The following is a 27,896-nucleotide window of genomic DNA, read 5'->3' as shown; positions in this document are numbered from 1 at the left end:
GGACCAGTAGGAGAATGTAAGAATATTTTTGTATGACTAGAAATATTCCCTTGATCCCATGTAATAATCTTGGTAATCTAGATTATTGCTATACTTATATCCGGTTTTCTTTATGAGATTATATTCCTAATATCTCTTCTTTGATGGACGGTCGAGATTTAATATCAATACTAAACCCTAGGAACTTGGTCCTCCTTCTACCTATAAAAGGAACACAATAGCCATCAGTATTGGGTTCGGGAATTTTACCATTCATAACGTATGAGGTCAAGAAGGAGAAACCAAGAACTCCACAAGGTATTATGGTTACAGTAAGATGATCGGTGTTGTACCATGGATTAGCTTTACCAGGTATTTTTCATAAACTCTAATTGTATATTATTGTGTGATAATCATGAAGTTCAACGATCTTAAATTAATGATCTATAAATCAAAACTTATAAGTCGGCGTAAGGAAAAACTTAAGGCATATGTAAGTCTTCATGAACTGCTTAGGAGTGGTCGTGCGATATGAACCACTATTTTTATTATAACCTCTTGAAGTTGATGATGTTTTACCATTTCAGAGCTTTGATAAAAACAGAGCTGGAAGATTTCGCCTGGACGGGTTCATATCACTTTCTATATTCTTGCAATTTTCTCGGTATATTCTCTAAAACTCAGTATGATGATCAAGATTGAATCCTACATATATAATTGGGAATGTGTTCATTGCTTCACTGGAGTGTCTATGTTGTATGTGTTTCACTAATTTTGATTCCTAATATTTTCTTCTACCTGGTTGTGTGAGTTTTAATGGCCAAGTGATGCTTCATCCCGAGTATTACAGGTTTAAGATTCATTGCATGCTAACGTGTATATAGATGTACACATGTTGATTTTTTGATGTGTACATAATTGTACACATGTTGACTAATATAGACATATTGACTCTTAAGGTGTACATAATTGTACACATGTTGATTTTTAATCTGCATATAATTATACACCTTTTGATCGTTAAATGTACATATGATTGTACACATGTTGATCGTATGTTCCATATTTTCATGTCACTGAGATTGTGCATGCAACTTAGAGCTTTTTTCTAATTATTGTACATTGTATCGGTCCAGCAATTTGAATTTTCTTAACATACAGTTGTACACATCTTTGTGAGCTTATGGGTCACCAGACTAGTTAGTTAGTGATGGCTTTGTAATACATTAAATTTCATTCTAATTAATTGGTTAGATAATGTATTTATTGTGTTCGAAACCGCAGGACACGTATATTGGAATAAAATTAGGCTGCATCTGAAACGAAACAAGTGCGACACTGATGAGAGGGCGCACAATACGATCAGATGCCATTACAGGGAGAAGGAAAGCTTGAGGATGCACCCGCAGTGTGCGTGCCACACTCCCTATGATTGTAAGCTAACTTTACAGGTATTAAATCCTACTTTTTTCCCTTTCTGCCTTGTAACATGTAGCATTATTTGGCTCATAACATTTAAAATTGTAAAAAAAGTATGCTAGACTTTCTTAAACTACTATCAATCAATGTTGATTGTTAATGTGTACATAGTTGTACGCATGCTGATTATTGATGGTACATAATTGTATCCAGCTTTTTTTCTTTTATTTCATATATTAAATTTAAGGACACATAAGCTCAAAATGGTAGAGGGCCAAACCTATTATATGGTTTGCAGAGGTTGATGGTTCAAATCCATATAATGTTATGTTTATTCAATGTGGATAGTGTTATTGGTGCTTAGGTAGTCGATTCAAGTTGTATGTGTGTAAAAGCTGGTGCACCTTGCCTTGTCTCATGAATATATGGCTTGCTTTGTGAGTATAAATGTTGGAATTTCTGGATTTTGTATACGTGTACATAGTTGTACACCATTGTCCTGTCTCATGAATATATGTCATGTTTAGTTGGTATGAATGTTGGATTTTCTGGATTTTTGTAGATGTGTACATAGTTGTATACTATATATCGTCCCAACTCACTGATATGTTGCCTGTTTTGCAGGTGTGGATATTGGATTTTTTGGAGTTTGTAGATGTGTACATGGTAGTAAATCAATATCTCATCTCATGGATGTATCGCCTAGTTTGGATTTTTTGGATTTTTGCAGATGTGTACATAGTTGTACACCAATTTAAATTTAAAAAAATTAAAATTAAAAATTATATAGTCATAAAGTTTGTGAATTTTAAAAGAACGGTTCGAAAGATAAATTGTTTTTTAATTGATTTTATGTTATTTAAAATTGTTGACACCATCATAAATCACTTTGGACTAAACTGCAAATATTTGGAATAAATTGTAAATGATAAGGGTTATTAATGTACTTTCCATATTTCAAATAAATAAAGGACTAATTTGTACGTAGTTGAATGGGCGTGGACTAAATAGTATATTTGGATGAGATTTTGGACTAAATGGTATTTTTCCGAATCAACACCTAAGCCAACACGTCGCATTGGGGGCAGATTAGCTGAAAATTTATTCAAGTAACCAAATCTGCCACCTAACCTCAGGCGATGCATCCATGTTCCAGAAACGCGTCCGAAGCAGCCAGAAACGCGTCCGAAGCAGCCAGACACGCAACTCTTACAAGGAAACAAACGCCGATAAACTTCAACAATTCTTCTGAACTACGATCCACGAGGGAGAAGTTCAACTACCGATCAACGTATTCAACTCTAGAAACCCGAACTTTTAATTTCTGTAATCCATCATATCATTTTTCGTTTCCATTTTTAGATTGAAATCACTATTTGGGTTTTTGTAGGAGAAATGGAGAACAAGGGGCTATTGCAAAGTAAAGAATTGTATCAGGTATTGGTTTTTTCACATTTGATTTTGGTTCTTTACATCATTTTGATGATTGGGTTTGGGTATTTTGTTCTGTAATGCTTTATTGATGTCTATTTGAATTTGGTATTCTGAAATCATGGTTTAGTTCTAATTTCAAGAACACTTTTTTTTGTTAGTATATCTTGAATACTAGTGTGTACCCACGAGAATCAGAGTTTCTCAAGGAGTTGAGAGATGCTACTGGGGATTATCCAGGGTAATTCATTTCATCTTCTCCGCTTTCGTTGTTAAGCCTGTCTATATTAAGCTTGTACTGATCGAACTTAATAATCTAGGGCTTTTATGGGTACTGCACCAGATGCGGGTCAGTTAATGACATTGCTTCTGGGTCTTGTTAATGCAAAAAAGACGATTGAAATTGGGGTTTTCACAGGATACTCTCTACTCCTCACTGCTCTAGCGATACCTGAAGATGGGAAGGTTTGTTTGTACATTCGTCCATCTACTTCCTTTTATCAATTCATGTCTTTCATTCTATTCCTTACTAAGAATGGACTTTGTGCACAATGATGCAGATTACAGCTATTGCTGTTAGTCGGAAAGCATATGATGACATAGGATTACCAATTATGCAAAAGGCTGGCGTTGAACATAAAATTGATTTTGTAGTCTCCTGCTCTTCCTGTACTTGACAAACTGTTGGATAATGTAAGTACTAACAACACTGAGACAGATTAAAGGAAATAAATCACTGTGACAATGACTTGTAGGTTGTTCTTATGTTAAACAATGTCCTCTATTCATATATTATTGTTGCCAATATGTTGCAGGCAGAGAATGAAGGGACCTTTGACTTTGCTTATGTCGACCCAGAATTATCATGAGAAATTGTTGAAACTGTTGAGAATTGGCGGCATCATAGTTTACGATAACACATTATGGGGAGGATCAGTGGCTATGAGCGATGAATCTTTGGTTCCAGAGCACTACAGAGCTTCTAGGCGTCACTCAATCGAGTTTAACAAGCTTATAGCAGCTGATTCTCGCATTCGGATATCACAGGTCCCAGTTGGTGATGGTAGCACTGTATGCATTCGTCTTCATTAGTTGCTTGTAGTTTCTTTTATGGTGACAAGCTCCAATCAGGAATCAACTGTAGTGTTGACTGTCTTTGTTAGTGACTGATTACTGAGAATAGATTTGGATTATGAAAAGCAGGAATAAATGGAGATTTGTTTATTTTTAGGGTGGGAGTGAGAGTCATTTTAGGCAGGAGTGAGTGAGTGCCTGTAGGTGTATGACGTCATTCTCATTTTCCAGATTTCCCGGCTTGAGGACAAGCCTTGTTTGAAGGAGAGTGGGATGTAAGAACACCAGCACTACTGTGTTGTCTAAACTAGTTCTTTCTTAAATATTTTTATTTTGCAACTGTTAGATGTTTTCCTTAATTAGTTGTGTTGCCTCATTGTAGAAATCTATTCCTAAGTACCTCCTGTAGAACTATTTTTTCGTTCATTCACCCTAAGTATTTCAAGGTGGTCAATCCTCGACTAGAGGAATTTTGATTGTTATTTTCAGTTAAAGAAGGCATCATATAAACTAATCCAATCGATGGCAGAAACCAAGAACATCTTGATTGAGAAAGAAGGCAGAAGTATTCAAGCAACCACATAACCTGGCAGAATTTTTGTTCAAGCAACACTCCAAGGAGTCCCAGCTAATCAAGTGAATGGTGCTACAAATTGTTGTATCTGGTGATGGTCGTTACTGGTTGAACGCTGCTATTCAGATTATCATTAAGATGGCAGCTGCAAATGGAGTAAGAATTGTTTGTGTTGGACTAAATGGATTGACGTCAACTCCTGCTATATCTGCTGTTATATGGGAACAAATCCGCGCATCTGGATCTAACGCATCAGGAGCTTTCAAATTGACAGCAAGTCACAACCCTGGTGGTGCAGGAAAATGTGGACCTGCTCCTGAGAGAGTCATGGATAAGATCTAGCAGAACACAATAACAATGAAAGAATACCACATCCTGAGAGATGCTACTGCGGATTATCCAGGGTAATTCATTTCATCTTCTCCGCTTTCGTTGTTAAGCCTGTCTATATTAAGCTTGTACTGATCGAACTTAATAATCTAGGGCTTTTATGGGTACTGCACCAGATGCGGGTCAGTTAATGACATTGCTTCTGGGTCTTGTTAATGCAAAAAAGACGATTGAAATTGGGGTTTTCACAGGATACTCTCTACTCCTCACTGCTTTAGCGATACCTGAAGATGGGAAGGTTTGTCACTTATCCAGCTGCTTCCTTTTGTCGGTTCATGTCTCTTATTCTCTTCCTAACCACTCGTGGTTTTGGTCTTTGTGTACAATGATGCAGATTACAGCTATTGATGTTATTCGGAATGCATATGATGACATAGGATTACCAATTATGCAAAAGGCTGGCGTTGAACATAAAATCTATTTTGTTGAGTCTCCTGTTCTTCCTGTACTTGACAAACTGTTGGAAAATGTAAGTTACTAAGAATCATTGAAAGAGATAAAAGGAAATGAATCACTATGACAATGACTTGTAGGTAGTTCTTATCTTTAACAATGTCTTCTATTCATATATTATTGTTGCCAATATGTTGCAGGCAGAGAATAAAGGAACGTTTGACTTTGCTTATGTCGACGCAGAATTATCATGAGAAATTGTTGAAACTGTTGAGAATTGGCGGCGTCATAGTTTGCGATAACACATTGTGGGGAGGATCAGTAGTTATGAGCGATGAGTGTTTGGTTCCAGAGTACTACAGAGCCTCTAGGCGTCTGACAATCGAGTTTAACAAGCTTATAGCAGCTGATTCTCGCATTCGGTTGTCACAGGTCCCAGTTGGTGATGGCAGCACTGTGTGCGTACCTCTTCATTAGTTGCTTGTAGTTTCTTATATGGTGACAAGATCCAATCAATAATAAACTGTAGTGTTGACCGTCTTTGTTAATGACTGGTTACCTAGAATAGATTTAAATAATGAGAAGCAGGAATGTAAAATGGAATAAATGGAGATTTGTTTATTTCTAGAGTGGGAGTGAGAGTCATTGTAGACAGGATGAGTGTGTGTATGTGTATGACGTACTTCTCCATTTTCTGGATACTTCTCCATTTTATGGATTTTCCAGCTCGAGGGCAGGCCTTGTGATGTAAGAACAGCGGCACTACTTTGTTGTCTAAACTAGTTCTTTCTTAAGTATTTTTATTCTGCAACTGTTAGATGTTTTCCTTGATTACTGTTGTTGCCTTATTTTAGAAATCTAATCCTAAGTACCAGCTGTAGAGCTATTTTTACGTTCATTCACTGTAAGTATTTCAAGGTGGTTAATCCCCAGTCGGAGGATTAACAAATCTGCGCAGATGGATCAAGGGCACCAGGAGCTTTCAACTTGACAGCAAGTCACAACCCTGGTGGTCCTCAAGAGGATTTTTGATTCAAGTACATCATGAAAAATGTGAACCTACTCCTGAGGAGTCATGGATAAGATCTAGCAGAACACAACAACAATAAAAGAATGCTACATTGCAGAAGATCTCCCAGATATAGATCTTTCTGCTGAAGGAATAACAAAGTTTGGGAGAGCCCGGGGGAGAGTTTTGATGTTGTTGTATCAGCCAATGGCTGTGAAGCTGCTGAAGTCGATTTTGATTTCGAGTCTATTCAGGAGTTGGTTGCATCTCCAAATTTCACTTTCCGTACTGACGCACTTAATGGACACCGTAACATGTTCAGTTCGGAACTGGTTCAGACCATATTCGTTAAAAGAATGGAATATAGGCACTTTTAGCATGGTTGTCGATTCATTTTCCTACGTTAGTAAAGATAGTCGACAGTCTCTGTCCAACAGTACGACGTCTCTGTTGCCTGGGTTCTTTAATACTGAACCAAGTGGCGTGTCAGTGGTAAGAGCAGTTCCTATGGAAAGAACAAATTTTGAGTTTGTTCATTTTGCTCCCGTTATGGATTCAACAAACATGAAAAATGGATGCTCAAACTCATTGAGTTTGAACATGTAACGCGCGCTTGATGAAAGAGAGGGCGAGCTTCGTACCAGCACTGGAGGTTCAGTAAATAACACTGGCGCTTGAGCCAAAGACGTTGGCGCCAGTCACCTGTTGTTACTTCAAACACCAACGGTTTTGCTTAAAGCGCCAACGGTTGAATCTGGGCGGCTGAAAACTTTTGTTATCTAACTGCTCTAATTTTTGAGTTCTATAAATACTCCTCATTTCAACTCTAAATTCACACATTCTTCGCTCTCGAATCATCTACAAAAATGCCTTCCAGAGTTCGTGGTGTTCGATACACTCAACAAGAGGATTTAACTATTTGCAGAGCAACGTTTTTTACACACATGATAATGTTGACGGTAGGAATGTATCCTAATCGGAGTTCTGGGAGAAAGTTTATGAAATGTTTGCCGCCAAAACGATGAACATTTATGGGAATGATTGTCACGGATTGGCGCATCGTTGTAGTGTAATGTATAGGAATTCGTCGCTCAACTAGTAGAGAATCACAGAAATAAGCTCAACGGTGAAGCCGAACATGAAGTGGAACCCAGAACTCTAGCGATGTGGCAGTATCTCACCGCGGTCGTTTTTTTGACTTCCATGCTTGTTTCCACATTCTTAGGGTGCTCAACAAATACAATCCCTACATCGCCCTAGGAACTCCAACACCCGCCAGAATTGACGCCGCCTATGTAGTAGTTGTTTTAGTCTGATGTATTTCTTTTATTCTCATGTATGATGTGGTTGTTCAATGCAGTATGCTTTTATTTATGAGATTGGTTTTAGATAATTGTAATAACACAAAATAAACAACAAACTAAATAACATAATACCATAGTGAATCGAATTGTTCTTCAACTTCAATCTTCCCACTCCACCAAAAAACACATAGGACCACTAGTGGAAAACAGAAGTTCCGCGACCGTCAGGACAAGTCATATATACGAGTTATACGACTAGTTTTAACCGTCTCTGTTGGGGTCTCTGATAAAGCGTCACTATTTTGGACGACCCTTATCCGTGAGTCTCCAAATAACGACTGATTTCAAGAGTAGCGAGGCACAGACCCTCAACCGTGAGTCTCAGATTTAAATTATAATATATAAAAAAAAATTAATTCAGATTTGTTGAAATGCCTGAATGGCTAAATCTGGAATAATGTAACTGCATCAAGGTCAAGTCAAGTCAAGGTCAAGTCAAATGGAACTCAAGTCAAAGTCAAGGCAAACTTAAGTCAAATGGAACTCAAACAAAATCAAGTTCAAGTCAAGTCAAATGAAACTCAAATTAAACTCAAATGAACCCAAAATGAAATTCAAATTTAATCTAAATGGAACTCAGATTAAACTCAAACTGAAATTCAAATTTAAACCCAAACTGAAATTCAAATTTAACTCAAACTTGAGAATTCCACATTCATTCATTCATTTTCCATTGGGTTTAAAATTACACAAAAAAGATGAAAATCTGGTTCAAGACAATACATGTCCAAGCTAGCCAGCTAGTAAGTTCTAACAACAAAATGCTAAACTAATAGATAATAAGCTGCCATGTTAAACAACAAAATGATAAGCTCCTCCAATGACGATGAACTTAGCCAATTCTTCATAAATGATATCAAGTAGAGCATCCATGTGTTGTGTCCCTGGTTCACATACGACAAATAACGTCGCTCATGCAAAGCAAATCAATAACAGCACAATGACTTCGTTCGGTTCATAATATACGATAGAACAAAATAAGTTACTAAAGTATACTTCATATTCTTTCTTTTAATGTTGGAAGCACGTGTGAGGTAATTTGAGAGATTAAACCTAAATCTAGGTCATGTAAACATCAGTTGGCTCATCAGTAGCAGGTATACAATCATGCAACCAGAGTGAAAATATGAATGAAGAAAGCAGGGAATTCAGGAAAAGAAAAGGACTATAAGAGAATTACTTTTGTGGAATGCTTTTGGTATGAAAATACTAATATCACAGGGGAATACTGTTCAAGATCGTATCAATAGCCAACATGTTATAACCCAAGATTCGGCATGCTATCTTGATAGTATTCAATGAATTGAATGTCTTTGATTATAGAAAGAAAGATATTTGAGTTTACAGAACAGGTGGGAATACATATAACTCGACTCTCTCATTCACTCTTACAGTTCTCACGTGCGATACACACTCTCATATGAAAACACACGCACAATTCACACACTGACAGAACTCTATTATATTATATCTTGCCCAAATAAGTAGCAAAATCAAATCACAAAGGAGGAGGGTATGTTTTCAACTCACATGTGCGCAGAGAGAGCTACATGATTTCCACCAATGGAATTATAAGGTGTTGGGCAAGTTCATTCACGTGTATCCCCATTTCTGGCCCCCTTGGAAAGATAACCAATTATACAAAATGAAATTAAAACGAAAGTATAAGAGCTAACATAAAAAATATCGAATCTATTAAGAACAGACATATGAAACCTTACCTGAGCTTCTCCATTCCAATACTCATCATCTCCAACAGTTGTCAAAATATATGGAGCTTCATTCGCATTTGCAATGAAGACAAATGGATCTTCCAAAGTATTCTTATTGGGGTCTGATCTTATTGGAAATTCCAAAGCCAAATTCCAGCGCTCCCTTGTCACATCTTTGCAGTAAAAAACTTGTCTAACTTGAGAAGCATGGATAAATGGCTCGTCAACTTCTTTTGAGCTTCTCATAAACTTTCTGAAGTTGACAAACCTCAACTCTGTATTCGTATCCACATATGATCCATGTACTTTTTCTTCGACTCTCACCCAATCATAGTTAAAAAGGCGAGGGTACCCAAATATACCTCAAGCTAAAAGTTTTCCTACCTATAAGTCCTTTCTCCGAAAGTGATTGTCTATGGACTGAGTCGAGACAATACAAATAATCGGTTCACACTTCGTGTGATCATCTATGGATACGACATCGAGACAATACAACAACGAAGTATGTTTACTTGATACAAAGGTTCAGACTTAACCAAACACAATAGGATTGCTTATCAATTAAATAAGAATTAACGTTTGTGTGATTTACTTTAATTATAATAAAACAATTATAATGCGGAAAATAAAAATAAATGACACAGCAAGATTTTGTTAACGAGGAAACCGCAAATGCAGAAAACCCCGGGACCTAGTCCAGAAGTGAATACTCTTAGGATTAATCCGCTACACAAAATTACACCTAACTTCGTATAGTTGAGACCAAGTAGCTAACCCTATAGTTCACTTAATTCCGTCTGTATTCCCACGCCTCCTAACTTATGAATAAGTCACGTACTTGGAACAATTCCTTTGATCCATATTCCAAACAGTAAAGGAACAACAAATCTGTTTGGTATTAACTCTATTCAACCAAGTGATATGAGTTAGACAAAGGCTCTTCCGTTTATCTTAACATAAACTCCTTCGTAAGGTCCTTAAGTCTATCTTATGTTCAATCACCCAAAGGTAATTGTTTAAGATTAAGCCAACAACACTTTAATCCGAAGAACTGTGTTGATGCCGATCTACTCAATTAATCAATCCAATTTACCACAAGGATAAATCGATTATTAATTGGATCCTCTATTACCGAAACAAGTATTGTGCACACCAAAGATTGTAAAACCCAAGTCAGATCTTCAATATCTTCTTTGTCTTCAAATCTTCTTAAATCTTCAATAAAAACCTGCACACAATCACTTGAATCTCTTGTGATCAGTCACGCACAGAAAGGAGTATGTTAACAATGGATTATCACAAGATCGTCTTTAGAACTAACAACAGTCTAAAGATCCCTGTCAAAACTCTGAACTAGTTTGAGTGAATCTTATATCAGAAGAGAAGATTCTCAAGAATAAACAAACTAGGTTCAATCAAATTTCAACCACCGTTATTCAATCAAATCAATCGAAAACAAATATAAACCGCAATTATCTAGTTTCCCACCAACGGGTCGCGCTAGAGCTTCTCGATCCCAAAGAATACTTTAAAACGAGCGGCCATTAGAGATTTCACCTAATTAGATTACTCTCCTCTCCGATAGGCGGCTACACCAGTAACAAAGACAAAAGAGGAAGTCTGTTGTTACGAAGGATTAGTTTGCTAGAAAGGCAAACTTCGTGCATTTATAGACTAGGAAGTTTGGACACCAAGGAATTTCCAAAACCTAAAATATTCTCAAGATATTCATAAAAGCACAAATTCGGTTTTAATACTTCTTAGAAATGCTCTATCCAAAAATGACGATCGAAAACTCTCGGAAAATCTAATTAGTAAATGCATATTACTAGTTCTGTAATTTCCCTACAAAATGAAATTAATAACCTTAATTAAAAGATTTTTAACTTACTTATGTTTCGATCCTGGGATTCTCTTCCCTTAACCATTAAGGAATATCTTTGAACAATTATAGAAATAAACATTTATAGAACGTGTTCAAAGTTTGTTGACATCTTAACTTTGTAAGTTCTCTCTCACACTTACAACCTTGAAACCGATTTTCCACACTTCCAAACAAGTTTAGAATTGGTTCATCTGACTTTCAAGAACTATGTGATTGATCAAAAAAATATTCAATCACAATCATGGGTTTACGGTTCTACCAAAACAAGTTTCGGTTCTACTTCCATGTGAGTACTGTGCATAGTCACACTAGCTTCCCAAAAGTTCGGTTGACTAGGTACTAGGATCGGTTCCTCACATATATTGGTATCAACTTATATGTGTTGCACATGTCCATATGATCGGTTCCCCTTTCTGTTATAAACCTTGTTGCACCCCATAGAAGGATCGGTTCCCTTTGATGTACTGCACCCCTTACTAGGATCGGTTCCCTTTCCTTTACTAGGATCGTTTCCCTTTCCCTTACAAGGATCAGTTGCCTTTCCCTTACAAGGTCAGACATACAAAATCCTATCATACCTCAGGTAATTACTTAAGATCGGTTTTAATAATAAAAGTTATACCAATACATATGTTAGGCCTTTGTGAACAGTTCTGCCAAGAACACGACAAGTTGTGAGCGGTTATACTCTATCACACATATTGGTTGTTCATAAGATAAGCAATGAATAACAAAACCAATAACACATGGAAATTTCCTTTTCGGTTCACAAACAAGTTTATGAACTTACTTCCTTAGAACACATGTAAACATTGTTCCCTAGGATGAAATCCTCACCTCATACCCTTCCATAATCACAATAGAATTCAAATGATTATGGCGATGTCTTATCTACAAAGTTTAATGGTTAAGCAATAAACCTCGTATTGTATTCCTTAATACTATGTCTATATAGAGTTCAAATATGCTTCGTAGTTATGTTTTCAATATGCACGACTTGAAAGATACGTTAGGGAAAGAAACAGTTCAAGTCAAATATCACTAACCTCGAGTTGAAGGATGATTGTTGTCGTTGTAGCTCCTTGATTCTTCACATCTTAAAGTCTTCGCAATACTTGTAATGTCTCATATCCTAATACTTTCAATATAACCTATACGAAGTTTAACTCTAGTACATAATCAAGCGACTCTTAACATGAGTTTTGATTCACTAGAATATGACAACCAAACTTGACATACCAATGCTTGTTGGGTTCAACCGAGCCATGCTCTAACAATCTCCCCCTTTGTCAATTTTAGTGACAAAACTCTTACATCATATGGATAAACAAATTACAATAATTCATTACAATCCGCTTAATTCCCGATTCAACAACACAGTGAAACTGCTTACATCCAATCCTTGAAAATGTCGTTGTTGACATTATAATAATAAAGCTATTACTCCCCCTAAGGAAGATAGGTAGATATTCAATCCACACGTCTTTGTTATGCCAATCATATGACATGTTACTCCCCCTTATTCTGTGCTTTCATTCTTTCGTTAGATAAAAATATTCAAGTACCAATGTTCTTTTCCCTAGTGATGCCAATCAATATAAAACATCAATGCCAGAATCACTTGTTTACTCCATATATTTCTCCCCCTTTTTGTCACAAAAATGACAAAGAAACGAAAAAATAAAGGACAACACGAAAAGAATCTTACAAATCTCAGAATACACTTGCAAACATGTAGAGTTAGGCACGAGGGTTCCACAAATCATGTTCTGATAACCAATATCAAAACCGAAACTACAAGTAGCCTTATTGTGATATGTTACCAAGGAAACAATTGACCGAAATAATTTTTCCAATTTAATTTAGAAAACCAAAAACAACTAAGCATATTAGTTCCTTTGCTAAACCGATTGTTCAAAAACAACTGTTTAATTCGATAAGACCAAAATAAAGAATAAACTCCATTTTTCTCATCATGCTCTAATTATCCATAAACTTAGACCTTTCAATTTTAAACAAGACAACTACTAGGTTAGTTAACTAGCATTTCTTGTTTAGGCATTCAATTAGACTTGAATAACCGAAACCTCACTTCGATAAGTCTAACTAAGTTCAGAATTAACTTAGTTTCTTATCTGGAATCGAATTGGACTAAACAACTAATCCCGTACACATATTATTTCGTTAAGCCATAAATAATTCATACAAACCAAAATAAATTCAACTTGCATAATTATTCACCTCAACCGGAAGCAATTGAAACAACATAGACATTATAAGCACCGCAATTGCACCGTAATTTTGTAAGCCTAAACGATTGATACCATACAATAGCAAGATAACAATAGGTTTTCTTAACCGGAACCAATTGAATCACACACACACACGTCAATTTTACCGAAATTTTGTAAGTGTAAACAATTGGTACCACACAATAAAAGCAAGATAACAATAGTTTTTCTTAGCCGGAACACATCCACACACACATCATGGAATAAATATCAATTGAACCGAAATTTTGTTAAGCAAATGCAACAAATATATATAATATAAACTCAGGATTTTCTTAAATAGGAAAACAATTAACTAACAAGATTGTTACCTCAAATTTCGCATCCACTTCTCCAATATGATTTCATCTTAGTCCATGGAGAATTGATATCGAAATATCACCACGTTGTCATCCTTATGCGTGAACAAAAGAATAATAATACACCTCAACCTTTACCAGAGAAAGGTTGAAAACCAGTTTTAACAATTGCAAGCAAAAGTTGAAAACTGTCGAAACACATATGCTTTTATGCTAAACCAAAACCGATTCAACATATTGTGACTTTTTCACATACTGTTTCTATTAGAACCCCTCATAATCCTTTGAAAAAGCCTACCTACTAGGGCTAGAACTTAATCCCGCTAAATCAAAAAGTCACCCAAACCATGAGGGTTCACAATATATGAAATCGAATATTAAGGTAGTAAAACTGAAATCAAACATCCCATAAACATACATAGCAATAAGGTAAAAGCAATTAAGCACATGCTATGTAAACCGAAAACTATCACAAGAAAAATTACTAATCAAATAATTTGATTCATAATAGACCAATAAAATCAATGAAAGAAATAAAATATTGATGTCTATTTAACTAGATTTTTCATAAAGTATCCTAGTTTCAAATAAGAATCTAATCTCATCATTGCATTGCATGCCTTACTGGAGAACTCTTTTAGAAGAACCTCAATTTTTGTTTCTTCTTCTTTAGTGAAATCTAAATTTCTTCTAAATTCTCCAAGGTCTTCAGGCCATCTATATTTTGCAATAGATTCTTTGTATCCACCGATACTTATTTTAGCATAAAAAAGATCATCCTTGAGAAGATATCTTCTTCCAATGAGTTCCATTGTTCCCCCAAACAAATTTTGAGCAAAAATTGTTGAGAGTGTAGTCTTGATAGGAAAGGAACAATAATCGGAAAAGATTCCATATATTATTTTCTCATAATATGTGCAACTACACCCAAGAGTCCTTTCAATATTTTCCACACAAAAATCACAGACAACATCATACCGTTCTTTTCCTTCTACCATGAAAAGGATCATGTAAAGAATTTTTGAGCGAGGTAAGGTAATACAAGAGCTAATTATTTCCTCAACTTCTTCTGTCAAGTCCTCCTTATTTTCTTCAAACGGCGAAAGCATTGTAATACTATATTACAAAGTGGCCAAAATCGGACCTACTTATATTCCTTGTTTTTTAGACCAAAAAGGAAAGTTTTTTTTTTTTAAAAAAAACTCAATTCCTAAGAATAACACTTTCCTTACAGAAGTGAGGAAACAATTATTTTAGAACCCTGTTCGGCCCCTCCCTTGTTTTTCTACTTTGTAGTAAATCATCAAAAGATGTTTTCACATTGATATCACTGGATATCTCTAGATCCTGTTTGAGTCTAACTACTAGACTTTCATAGTCATCTTTGTTTAGGATTAATACAAGATTGTCCCTTTTTGACTTTGTTTTAGATGACTTTCCTTTTGATACCTTCTCAGATTTTGGTATCAATTTGTAGGTAGACTTTGAATGTATGTTCTTCATTTCTAGAGACATTGCATCTTTCCACCTTGAAACATTAGATCTCATATCCTTATTGAAGAAGGTATTACCCTTTACATTATTTCTCCTTTTAGGGTTGTTTCCCTTTGGACATGTTTTTGAATTTTTGTAAAAATTCGTTTGTCTCATGGACGGTGGTGATCTGAGAGTTTTTTCAAAAAGAAGTTATCCAACTATTTTGAGACATATGATAGAGCATTATGTATCTTTCGAATCATACACTCCCTTTGCTTATGACCTTTTTCTCTACAATAAAAACAATGCTTATTGAAAGGTGTGTAGTTTTTAGGCTTACCTTTATGAGAATTTCGGTCAACATACTGCTTATTAGTTGGACTCTTCTTCTGTTTGTATTCAGAGACCTTTTCTGGTGGAATCTCACTTGAGCACTTGGGTGAATCATGTAAGCATACTTTTACCGATGAATCTTCAGTAGTTTGTACCGGTGGATCTTCAGGAGTAGGCAGACATACCCCCTTTACGAATTTTACTTCTTTGTTGATCGATGAAGTATCAATTCCGTCATATCATAATCCTCGTTTTTCGCCATGACATCTACCTGCGTCTAACATGGAAGATAAGTTAATTGTGCTTTCATTAAGTCTTCTCAGCCTCACAACTTCTTCATCTAGCATCTTGATTTTTTCAAGAGCTTCAGCTAGTTGATCTTCAAGAGGATTTCCTTTCACAGAATCAGACTTCTACTGAACATTACTTGTTGAATGTTTATAATTAATCAAAGCTTCTGTCTCAAAAACTTTTTTATTCAACAAGAAATGTTTCCTGTTTAGATTCTCAAATTCAAGGGTTTTTTAGTAAGACTTTCTTTGTAGTCTTTAAGAAGATATCTAGAGGTCTGATATCCATGGAAAAGGCCAGAAAAGACTTCTCAATTTTCTGTTTTCTCTGCTACTAGGAGCAAGAAGTCCAATCACATCTGAAGAAGATAGTTTCTTTGTAGAGACAACCTCTAGTAATGAAGAGTATTCATACAAATCTTCTTCAACATCTTAATCAATTTCTGAATCACCATCTTCAGAAATCTCATCAAGTTCTTTTTGAAGGAAAGTTTTCCAATCACTTGAGTCTACATTGTAGAGATCAGATTGATCAGTAGATTCACACAGGGTGTTATCTTCAAGACCGGACTTATCATCTTGACTTACGTTAACTGAATCATCATTTGGATTCATTCTTATAGGTTGGATCGCACCAAACACAGATTGTTAAATCTTTTCGTGTTTGCCTGCTCTGATACCAATTGAAAAGGCAAGGGTACCCAAATATACCTCAAGCTAAAACTTTTCCTACCTATAAGTCCTTTCTCCGAAAGTGATTGTCTATGGACTGAGTCGAGACAATACAACTAATCGGTTCACACTTCGTGTAATCGTCTATGGATACAAGATCGAGACAATACAACAACGAAGTATGTTTACTTGATACAAAGGTTCGGACTTAACCAAACACAATAGGATTGATTATCAAGTAAATATGAATTAACATTTGTGTGATTTACTTTAATTATAATAAAACAATTATAATGCGGAAAATAAAAATAAATGACACAGCAAGATTTTGTTAAAGAGGAAGCCGCAAATGCAGAAAAACCCCGGTACCTAGTACAGAATTGAATACTCTCATGATTAAGCCGCTGCACAAAATTACACCTAACTTCGTATAGTTGATACCAAGTAACTAACCCTATAGTTCACTTAGTTCCATCTGTATTCCCACGCCTCCTGACTTATGAATAAGTCACGTACTTGGAACAATTCCTTTGGTTCGTATTCCAAACAGTAAAGGAACAAAAAATATGTTTGGTATAAACTCTATTCAACCAAGTGATATGAGTTGGACAAAGGCTCTTCCGTTTATCTTAACATAAACTCCTTCGCCAGGTCCTTAAATCTATCTTATGTTCAATCACCCAAAGGTAATTGTTTAAGATTAAGCCAAGAACACCTTTAATCCGAAGAACCGTGTTGATACCGATCCACTCTATTAATCAATCCAATCTACCACAAGGATAAACCGATTATTAATTGGATCCTCTTTTACCGAAACAAGTATTGTACACACCAAAGATTATAAAATCCAAGTCAGATCTTCAATATCTTCTTTGTCTTCAAATCTTCTTAAATCTTCAATAAAAACCTGCACACAATCACTTGAATATCTTGTGATCAATCACGCACAGAAAGGAGTCTGTTAACAATGGATTATCACAAGATCTTCTTTAGAACTAACAACAGTGTAAAGATCCCTGTCGAAACTCTGAACTAGTTTGAGTGAATCTTATATCAGAAGAGAAGATTCTCAAGAATAAACAAACTAGGTGCAATCAGATTTCAATCACCGTTAGTCAATCAAATCAATCGAAAATAAAGATAAATCACAATTATCTAGTTTCCCACCAACGGGTCGCGCTAGAGCTTCTCAATCCCAAAGAAGACTTTAAAACGAGCGACCGTAAAAGATTTCACCTAATTATATTACTCTCCTCTCTGATAGGCGGCTACACCAGTAACAAAGACAAAAGAGGAAGTCTGTTGTTACGAAGGATTAGTTTGCTAGAAAGGCAAACTTCGTGCATTTATAGACAAGGAATTTTGGACACCAAGGAATTTCCAAAACCGAAAATATTCTCAAGATATTCATAAAATCACAGATTCGGTTTTCATAATTCCTGGAAATGGTATGTCCAAAAATAACGAACGAAATCTCTCGGAAAATCTAATTGATAAATGCACATTACTAATTCTGTAATTTCCCTACAAAATGAAATTAATAACCTTAATTAAAAGATTCTTAACTTACTTATGTTTCGATCCTGGGATTCTCTTCCCTTAGCCTTTAAGGAATATCTTTGAACAATTATAGAAATAAACATTCATAGCACTTGTTCAAAGTTTGTCGACATCTTAACTTTGTAAGTTCTCTTTCACACTTACAACCTTGAAATCGATCTGCCACACTTCCAAACAAGTTTAGAATTGGTTCATATGAGTTTCAAGAACTATGTGATTGATCAAACCAACATTCAATCACAATCATGGGTTTACGGTTCTACCAAAACAAGTTTCAGTTCTACCTCCATGTGAGTACTATGCATAGTCATGCTAGCTTCCCAAAAGTTCGATTGACTGGGTACTAGGATCGGTTCCTCACATATATTGGTATCTAACTTATATATGTTGCACATGTCCATAGGATCGGTTCCTCTTTCTGCTATAAACCTTGTTGCACCCCATACAAGGATCGGTTCCCTTTGATGTACTGCACCCCTTACTATGACCGGTTCCGGTTCCCTTTCCCTTACAAGGACCGGTTCCCTTTCCCTTACAAGGTCATACATACAAAATCCTATCATACCACAGGTGATTACTTAAGATCGGTTTTACTAATAAAAGTTATACCAATACATAAGTTAGGGATTTGTGAACAGTTCTACCAAGAAAACGACAAGTTGTGAGCGGTTATACTCTATCACACATATTGGTTGTTCATAAGATAAGCAATGAATAACAAAACCAATAACACCTGGCAATTTCATTTTCTGTACACAAACAAGTTTATGAACTTACTTCCTTAGAACACATGTAAACATTGTTCCCTAGGATGAAATCCTCACCTCATACCCATATATATTCACAATAGCATTCAAATGATTACGGCGATGTCTTATCTACAAAGTTTAATGGTTAAGCAATAAACCTCGTATTGTATTCCTTAATACTATGTCTATCTAGAGATCAAAATGTGCTTCACAGTTATGTTTTCAATATGCACGACTTGAAAGATACGTTAGGGAAAGAAACAGTTCAAGTCAAATATCATTAAGCTCAAGTGGAAGGATGATTGTTGTCGTTGTAGCTCCTTGCTTCTTCACATCTTCAAGTCTTCGCAATACTTGTAATGTCTCATATCCTAATACTTTCAAGCTAACCTATACGAAGTTTAACTCTAGTACATAATCAAGCGAATCTTAACATGAGTTTTGATTCACTAAAATATGACAACCAAACTTGACATACCAACGCTTGGTGGGTTCAACCGAGCTATGCTCTAACAGGAGGCGCAGTAATACTGAGGAAACTAGGTGAACTATAGGTTTAGTTGCTTGGTCTCAACTATACGAAGTTGGTTTGATTTTGTATAGCGAGATTATTCAATTCTGGACAAGGTCCCAGGGTTTTTCTTCATTTGCGGTTTCCTCGTTAACAAAATCATGATTTGTCATTTACTTTTATTTTCCGCAATTATAATTATGTTTATTATAATTTAAAGTAAATCGCACAAACATTAATTCCTATTTTACTTGATGGACAATCCTATACAGTTTGGTTAAGTCCGAACCCATTATCAAATAAACATACTTCGATGTTGTATTTTCTCGATCTTGTATCCATAGACGATCACATGAAGTGTGAACAGATTAGTTGTATGGTCTCGACTCAGTCCATAGATAATCACTTTTGGAAAAGGACTTATAGGTGGAAAAGTTTTAGATTGAGGTATATTAAGGTACCCCCATCTTTTCACAATACTTACCGCATTTCTACATCCTTAAAGAGTTATATCGCACTCGTAGACCTGAATATTAGTATCCTTGTAAGTCGCATGAATGAATGAGTTGTAATGTCATTTATATTTGTAATGGTTGTATTGTTGGTTTAGTAATGAACATGGTTTAATGGTTTTAAATGACTTATATTTGGTTGATCTTATTTTCCATTGTTAGTTACGGTTGGTAACTAGATTATCGTAACCAACCGTAAATGACAATGGAAGTTAAAATTAGTTTTTGAATATACTTACGGTTCGTAATGGAATTCTTGTTACCAACCGTAAATAACCCTGAGACCTGGTATTCAACTCAAATTAGCTCAACCTACTCGTATTTCTACTCAAAATACTTCATTCATAATGTGAATCAAATAGATATGATATTGTCACTTTTAATCACATTACATTTAGTCAAAATACCAAAATACAAAATATAAAATTATTCCACCACCCTTCACAACATTTACGCATCTTCATCATCAGTCATAACTATGAATTGGGATGGCATCGAAAATATTATGGCCTTCTGTAATTCGATCCGCGGATATCAAAGTCCAACCGCAATCAAACCGCTAAAAAGTGCGGATTTGAGAATCTCACCCGCATTCGGCCCATAAATCTTGTGGATTGGGTTTCATCCGCAATTTTGCGGACGGATACTGATGAAATCCGCGGTTCTGGACTTTTTGCTCACCCCTAGTTTTAACCCGTACCCAGATTTCCACACACCAAAAGAATCAGCTACCACCCATTTTACAAAAACCATCAGGGCCCAGTTTATCTGCCGAGACAACTAATCCACCATGTCCGAGCCCAAAAAAAAATTTTTCCATCTACTACTCATCTCCGCAGTTCAGATACCACCGCCCAAGTTTCTGTAATCACAACACCACCTCTTTTCCCAATTTATGCCTCAACGAAATCTAAATCTTCAGAAAAAACCCTAGGTCCTGTTTCAAAAAAAAAAAAAAAGGGTGGGAAAGAGTTGCGAGGGAATCAAAGAATAATAATAATGGTGGTTCAGTTCCTCTCTCCGGCTGTAAGAGATCTCCATCACCAATGGATTGTGATCCCCCAAATAAGGTATTCTGCAATTCAATTTTTATCTCTATAAAGGATTTGGCGGCTATCCTTGAAAAGCTGCAAGGATCATGTTAGTGATGTCATGGAACTGTCACGGTATGGGGAATGACATGACAGTTTCAACCCTGAGTTCATTCCTCAGAGCTTCCAAACCTTCAATACTTTTTCTTTCTGAAACCAAACTGAACAAAAGGAACAGTATGAATTTTTGTAATTCTCTTAACTTTCGTCACCATCATTTTGTCCCGTCGATTGGAAAAAGTGGAGGTCTAGCTTTGTTTTGGCAAGATGTTGATCTTACTGTGTTAAGTGTTGATTCCAAATATTGTTAGATGTCTCATTGATAAACAGTATTCCATTCCTCAATCGGAACTTCTGTGTATCTATGGCCCTCCTAGACAGAATTTAAGGAATGACTTTTGGCTAGGCATTTCAACTATGATTGCTGGTATATATAAACCATGGTGTTTAATTGGAGATTTAAACGTGATAGCTGGCAAATCTGAAAAGTATGGTGGCGCCTCAAGCTCTACTTCCAACTGCAAAGAATTTACCAACTTAATACAAGACAGAGATGTTATTGAGTTGAAGTTCTCAGGTCCGGCTCTCACATGGTGCAGATATTCAAGATTTAATTCTCCAATTTTCGAAAGGCTCGACAGGGCCCTTTGTAGTGCTTCGTGGAGAATTTTGTTTGAGGATGCAACAGTTCTTCATCTTCTAAGGATCAGTAGTGACCACACGCCTATCTTACCAAGCACTTCTAGAAAAGGGCCAAAAAGGAAGAAGCAGTTCAAAGTTGAATTCCATTGGACGGACCATCCACAATTTCTTCATCTAATTGAAAATAACTGGAAATCTTTGAGTGGAAGTGTCACCAACAAGCTTGAACTCCTAGGCATACTGTTGACCAAGTGGAGCAATAATACCTTCGGAAATATTCATAGAGAACTGGAAGTTGAAAGGCAAAAGCTTTCTGATTTGCAATCAAGAGCACATATAACAGACATTAGAGAGGAGGAAAGAATAATTCTGGAAAATATTGAAGTTCTAATGAAAAGAGAAAGAATGTTTTGGGAACAAAGAAACAAATCCATTTGGATACCTAGTAATGACAAAAACACCCATATTTTTCACTTGTCAGTCCTCCATAGAAGGAACAAAAATAGAATTATCACCCTAAAGAACGAGTGTGGAGAGTGGATATCTGATCATGAAAAGATCAGAGATTTGCTCGTTTCTCACTTCCAACAAGTTTTTACTGCTGATAATTCAGTTTCTCCGAATTTGTTTTCTCTGGATAACTCTAATGCTCTTTCCGAGTCAGAATGCAGGTTGCTTGGTGTTGTCCCATCAGCTAAAGAAATTATCTCTGTTATAAAACACATGAAGCCTAAGCCCGGGACCAGATGGCTATCCTGCTCTATTTTACAAGAAAAGTTGGCATATCATTGGTGATGAGGTAATTCATCTCATACAAGACTGTTTCAGATTTTCATCCCTACCTCTAGGTCTTAATCACACATACTTGGCCTTAATCCCAAAGGTTAAACACCCTACATGCCCATCTGATTACAAACCCATCTCCTTGTGTAATGTCCTTTACAAAGTGGTAACCAAGATAATAACTAAGAGACTCAGCCCTTTTCTTGACGAACTGATTGAGAAAAACCAATCTGTTTTCATTCCGGGAAGGCAGATAATTGATAATATTGTTGCAGTTAAAGAGCTTGTTCACTCAATGAACAACTCTGATTCGGTTCTTGGTTCTTTTTCCCTCAAGCTTGATATGAGCATATCTTACGACAGGGTTCACTGGGGTTTCTTGAGTATGGTCTTGCATAGTTTTGGCATTACTGGTTCTATTCACTCATTAATAATGAATTCTGTGCAAACTACTTCTTTTTCGGTCTTGCTGAATGGTCAACCAGAAGGATTTTTTCGAGGTGAAAGAAGTATCAGGCAGGGATGTGCCCTTTCGCCTTACTTATTTATATTCTGATCACAAAGTCTTTCTAGTATTATTATGAGAATGGAGATGGATGGGCTGTATTCTGGTTACAGACTAAATAGACGGGCACCTCCTGTGTCCCATCTAATGTTCGCAGATGATGTTATGCTCTTCGGGATTATGAATGAGCGAACAATAGCCGCTATTTCCAGAATTCTTCATGACTATACTGCTTGATCTGGTCAACAAGTGAACCTAAACAAATCCGCTATTATCTTTAGCACATCTGTTTCTGTTGATAGGCAGAGCGAAGTTATCATAAGTTTGGGTGTTCAAAAGATGGAAATCGAGGACAAATATTTGGGTATTAAAATTCTGAAGTGTGGCAATAGGGTAAACTCTTATGATTTTCTAATTGAGAAATTTGATGCTAAGTTGTGTGGCTGGAAAAAACATTTTCTATCTCATGCTGGGAGGACTACTCTTATCCAATCAGTGCTTTCTCTGATTCCACTATACTACATGGCTACTAATTTGGTTCCTAAAGCGGTACTTCACAAGCTGAATCAAACAATGAGAAATTTTTGGTGGGGGCACTCAAGAAAAGAAAGGAAAATGCATTATATAAATTGGAATTGGTTCACTATTAGCAAAGAACAAGGAGGACTTGGGCTGAGGTCTCTTGAACATCTTAATATGGCGCTTGTGGCGAAGTTGGCGTAGAGATTCTTATCCGTACCTGACACTCTTTGGGGGAAATTATTGCAAGCAAAATATCTAAGAGGGAATTCTTTCTGGATTGTTAACAAACCTCAGAAGTGTTCATCCACTTGGTCAGCGCTTCTTGAATGCAGGAAGTACCTCAAAAATGGATGTCTATGGCTTATTGGTGATGGTTCTTCAATCAAAGTTTGGTCTGATCCATGGATTGCTTCCGTTCCAGGACATACTCCTCCGATTCCCACTAACGGCACTCTACAGGTTATCACTGTTAAAGATTTGATTATCGAAATAGATAAAAGTTGGAACATGGACCTGGTTAACCAACTGTTTGATCCTTTCATTGCTGCACAAATTGGTTCCATTCCTCTCTGCAGAGCTGCATCCGAAGATAAACTCATATGGAGTCTCACCAACCATGGTATGTACACTGCCAAATCATTTCAAAAATTATTGGCTGATTGCAATGCGGAATTTTCGTTCCTTAGTGATAATTCTTTCCCATGGAAAAATTTTTGTTGACCAGCTAGCTCCAAAAATAAAATTCTTGTATGGAGGATTATTCACCAAAGTGTGGGTACTCTACACAAACTTGGGAAGGTTATCGGAGGTATGCCAACAGAATGTCAGTTCTGTGGAAATAATCAGAAACGATTGACCACTTATTCCTTAACTGTCAACTCTCCAAAGCAATCTTGTTTGGATCCCCTCTCACCTACAGAACTGTTGACGACGACTCTTTTACTGTCAAGCAATGCCTGTCACGATGGTTGAACATTCAGGATAATGGGTACACTTTTTGTTTAAGAGCGTGCCTATTCTGGGCTATTCGGAGGGCTCGAAACAAGCTACACTTTGAGCATATCATACCCCAAATCCAGACGGTCATTAGCGATGCTTCATATTGGTTCAATACATGCTTTCGAATGGATGACACCAGTGATTCCGCAAATATCATTGATGTAATTAGCGATACAGTGCAGCTGGAAATTTTGGCTTGGTGCCCTCCACCTGAGAACTTCATCAAGATTAATGTTGACGCGGCCATCCTCTTGGGGAAATCTGCAGCTGCTGCTATTGCACGAGATCACAATGGTAACATTGTCGCCGTTTCTACTGCTATCTACAACCAAACTTTCCCTCAGGTGGCAGAAGCATATGGTTTTTTATTAGCTGTGGAGCTGGGACACAAACTGCATCTTCAAAGTATAATTGTTGAAGGCGATTGCCAAACTGTGGTGAAGGTATTGAATGGTGAAGCTGGTCATACTCCTTGGAGAATTCTGGGAACAATTGAATGTATTACTTTCTTGGCTGATCAGTTTTCGTCTATTTCGTATAACTTTGTAAAGAGAAGAGCTAATTCTGCTGCTCATAATCTTGCATCTTATGCTGTGAAGCATAATGTCCAGAACTGTTGGACATCTGCCCAAATCCCTTCTTTTATTCTGGATAGTCTTTCTACTGACGCTGTCCTGATCTAGTTCAGTTTTCTTTTTCTTCTTGTTTGGGTTTTGTTGTCAACTACCAAAAAGAAAAAGAAAAAAAAAAAAAAAACCATATCCACTCCAAAAAGTTCAAAACAATTAACACTAGCAGTAATTAACAAAGATTTGGTCTACATCTCCTGCAATTCTTCTTCAAAGAATGACCAGTGATGCGGTCTATCTTCTGATCATGCCTTCATGTTTTTTTTTTCAAGTGTTTGACAGTTGACAGGTGTGGAATTCTCATTTTTGTTTGGCTTTGATATACGTGGTTCTGCTAGGGGGTGTAAAATTATTTCTAGAGGGGTGCAGGAAATCTAAAATTTATATTTGGGCTTGGAAAAACTGATACCCAGTGAAAGAGTCAGGCAACAAGGGTGCTTAGAGCAATTCGTATGGGATGAATTTGATCCCACTATGGGATGAACAAACCAAGAAAATGGATGTTCAAATGAACAGATCTGTTCATTTGAACATCGAGTCGCACCATCAGACGCGCGTCTGTTGCAAGGAAGCGCGCCTTCACCAACAACTCGGGCGACAACCATCATGACGCCAGCGTTTTCTATGGAAACGCGCGATTTTAGTGATGACGCCAGCGCTTTGAGTGATGTCGCCACCTGGTATTCCCATCCCACCATCAGTCCCTCCCTTCCCCTATAAATTCAGTTCGTCTGGAGACTTATACTCGCACCTTCCTCAACATTACACAATTTCCATACCGTCTCTAACTTTTCTTTTTCTTTTCAAAGAAAACTATTCATATCAATTCAACCTTTCAGAAAAATTTCATCTTTAACAAATATGTCATCCTCACAACAACGATCACAACAACAAACACTACAACGATCACAACAACAAACACAACAATCACAGCAAAGGAACACAAGAATTTGTGCTCCGAAGTATACAATGGATGAAGACGAGTCACCTTGCAGAAGCTATGTATTATATAAATTAGATGATATTAATGGTTGTCGTCAAGAAAAAAAAAATTTTATAGTAAGATTTTACAAAACATTTGTGAAGAAACCGGTAACAAACATGGTCGTGATGTCGATGGGTTGTCTCATCGTTTTTGCACAATTGCAGCAGCCGTTAGTGAATATGTATCTATATCACTCTAATGTGGAACAACAAAAGAAGTGGTGAAATGGAACCGGATAAGGAAAGAAGATGTCGGGAAGAGTGGCAAAGATCCCACAAAGGTTCAAGCTTCCAACGTGAAAGTTGTTTCGCCATTTTGAAGGTGGTTAACAAGTTTAACCCATACTTGCTGGAAGGTCATCAAGTGCCTGGAAGATCACCACATGGTCCAATCTCGCAGGATTTTCAGAATGGAGGGCCTGCTTCCTCGCCTGATGGAACTCCAGGTAGTCAGGATCAACACAATAGTAATCTAGACGTTAACATCAACTGCAAGAGAAGATGAGGTGGTGTGAAAGTTGCAAAAGCGGCGAGAGACGCAGCCCAACGAGCAGCAGAAGGAGGTTCAAGCGAGTTCAAATATGTTGATCACAAGCAAATGAAAATGCAGATGGAGGCAGATAGAGTCAAAGAACGTGCCATTGCTTTAGAAAATCAACAGAAAAGTCGTCTTTCGCGAGAACAACACTACAGGGATTGTAAGCTAAACAAGTTACTCTCCTTGGATACCGACAAAATGAATGAACGAAAATATGCTATATGGAATGCGCAAATGGATCAAGTCCAGGCCGAACAAGTCCGGGCCGATCAAGTCCCCCACCAACAAAGTGGAGTCCCCCACCAACAAACTAGTCAATTTGTGAATGTGGAAGACGAAGATGATGCCTCAGAAGAAAACGAAGAGGAATTCAGTCTTGATAATGCATGAAGAGGAATTGACGGTTGGACCAAAATGCTCGACTATTGTTTCGCAAAACAGTTTGAGATACCTAAAGCCGGTTTTTCCCTAATACGAATGTAATCGTCCGTGGAATCCGCTGGTACCCGTAACATAGTATACGGAGGGCCACATTGACCTTTTGTTCGGGACTAAAGCCTCGTATATGTCGTGCATCATACTGATAATTAAACAAAGGTTGTACCTGACAAAGCTCGGCAATAATCCTTTGCGTCAAGTTGCGGCCCAGGCGGAATCGACGCTGAAAATCCAAATCGGAATACACACAGTCATGATTAAAATAATCATGCATCATTTTTCGTGGTAAAAATGTCGGTCTCTCCACGTCCATCTTCTTGCCGCAACTTCATATGGATCTAAAGGCTTAGGTATGATCCCGGTTTGTAATTGCAACATAAAATTTCGTCTTCTTCTTTCTTGATATGCATCTTCATCCATTTGATGCAAAAACTCCATACACATTTCTTCATCTTCTTCATACAACATGTCATCCATCTTCATATCCTCCTCACAAGAATCAGAATTCATGATTGGAACTTGAGAGTAATCGAAATTAAGAAAATATTGATCGGATGAAAGATTGTTGTGTATTTGTGAGATCAAATTCGAGCCTATTTATAAAAGTAGAAACTAGCCGTTCCGGTGACCGTTGCAAAACTTGCCGTTGCCGATTGTGTTTCAAGCGCTGGCGTTCATGGTCCTGTCGCAGGCAGCATCAATGACAATTCCAGCGTTTGCCTGTCGAGCGCCAGCGTCATTGTTGAAGACGCACGTCTACTATTCTGTTGCTCACTGGTTTTCCATAGTGGAAAATCCTGTTTGACCATCAACGTGGCTCAACAAACAAATGTATTTGAACA

At 36.8% G+C, this 27,896-nt stretch overlaps 1 protein-coding gene and 2 pseudogenes across 1 annotated transcript; all 3 read left to right on the top strand.

Moving 5' to 3' along the window:
• Window positions 1-2,547: 2,547 nt before the first annotated feature.
• On the top strand, window positions 2,548-4,570 carry LOC113349400 (annotated as a pseudogene).
• LOC113349401 lies at window positions 4,562-6,071 on the top strand (annotated as a pseudogene).
• A 16,954-nt stretch (window positions 6,072-23,025) lies between these two features.
• LOC113352181 lies at window positions 23,026-25,204 on the top strand. The gene is made up of 4 exons (XM_026596031.1): window positions 23,026-23,093; window positions 23,247-23,493; window positions 23,668-24,085; window positions 24,191-25,204. Exons 1-4 carry the CDS (start codon window positions 23,026-23,028, stop codon window positions 24,436-24,438), a joined length of 981 nt encoding a protein of 326 aa, XP_026451816.1. The 3' UTR covers window positions 24,439-25,204.
• The last annotated feature ends 2,692 nt before the right edge of the window (window positions 25,205-27,896 follow it).

The sequence above is a fragment of the Papaver somniferum genome, chromosome 2, assembly GCF_003573695.1.
Source record: "Papaver somniferum cultivar HN1 chromosome 2, ASM357369v1, whole genome shotgun sequence".
Taxonomy (NCBI): domain Eukaryota; kingdom Viridiplantae; phylum Streptophyta; class Magnoliopsida; order Ranunculales; family Papaveraceae; genus Papaver; species Papaver somniferum.
This window is presented reverse-complemented; position numbering and strand designations above follow the sequence as displayed.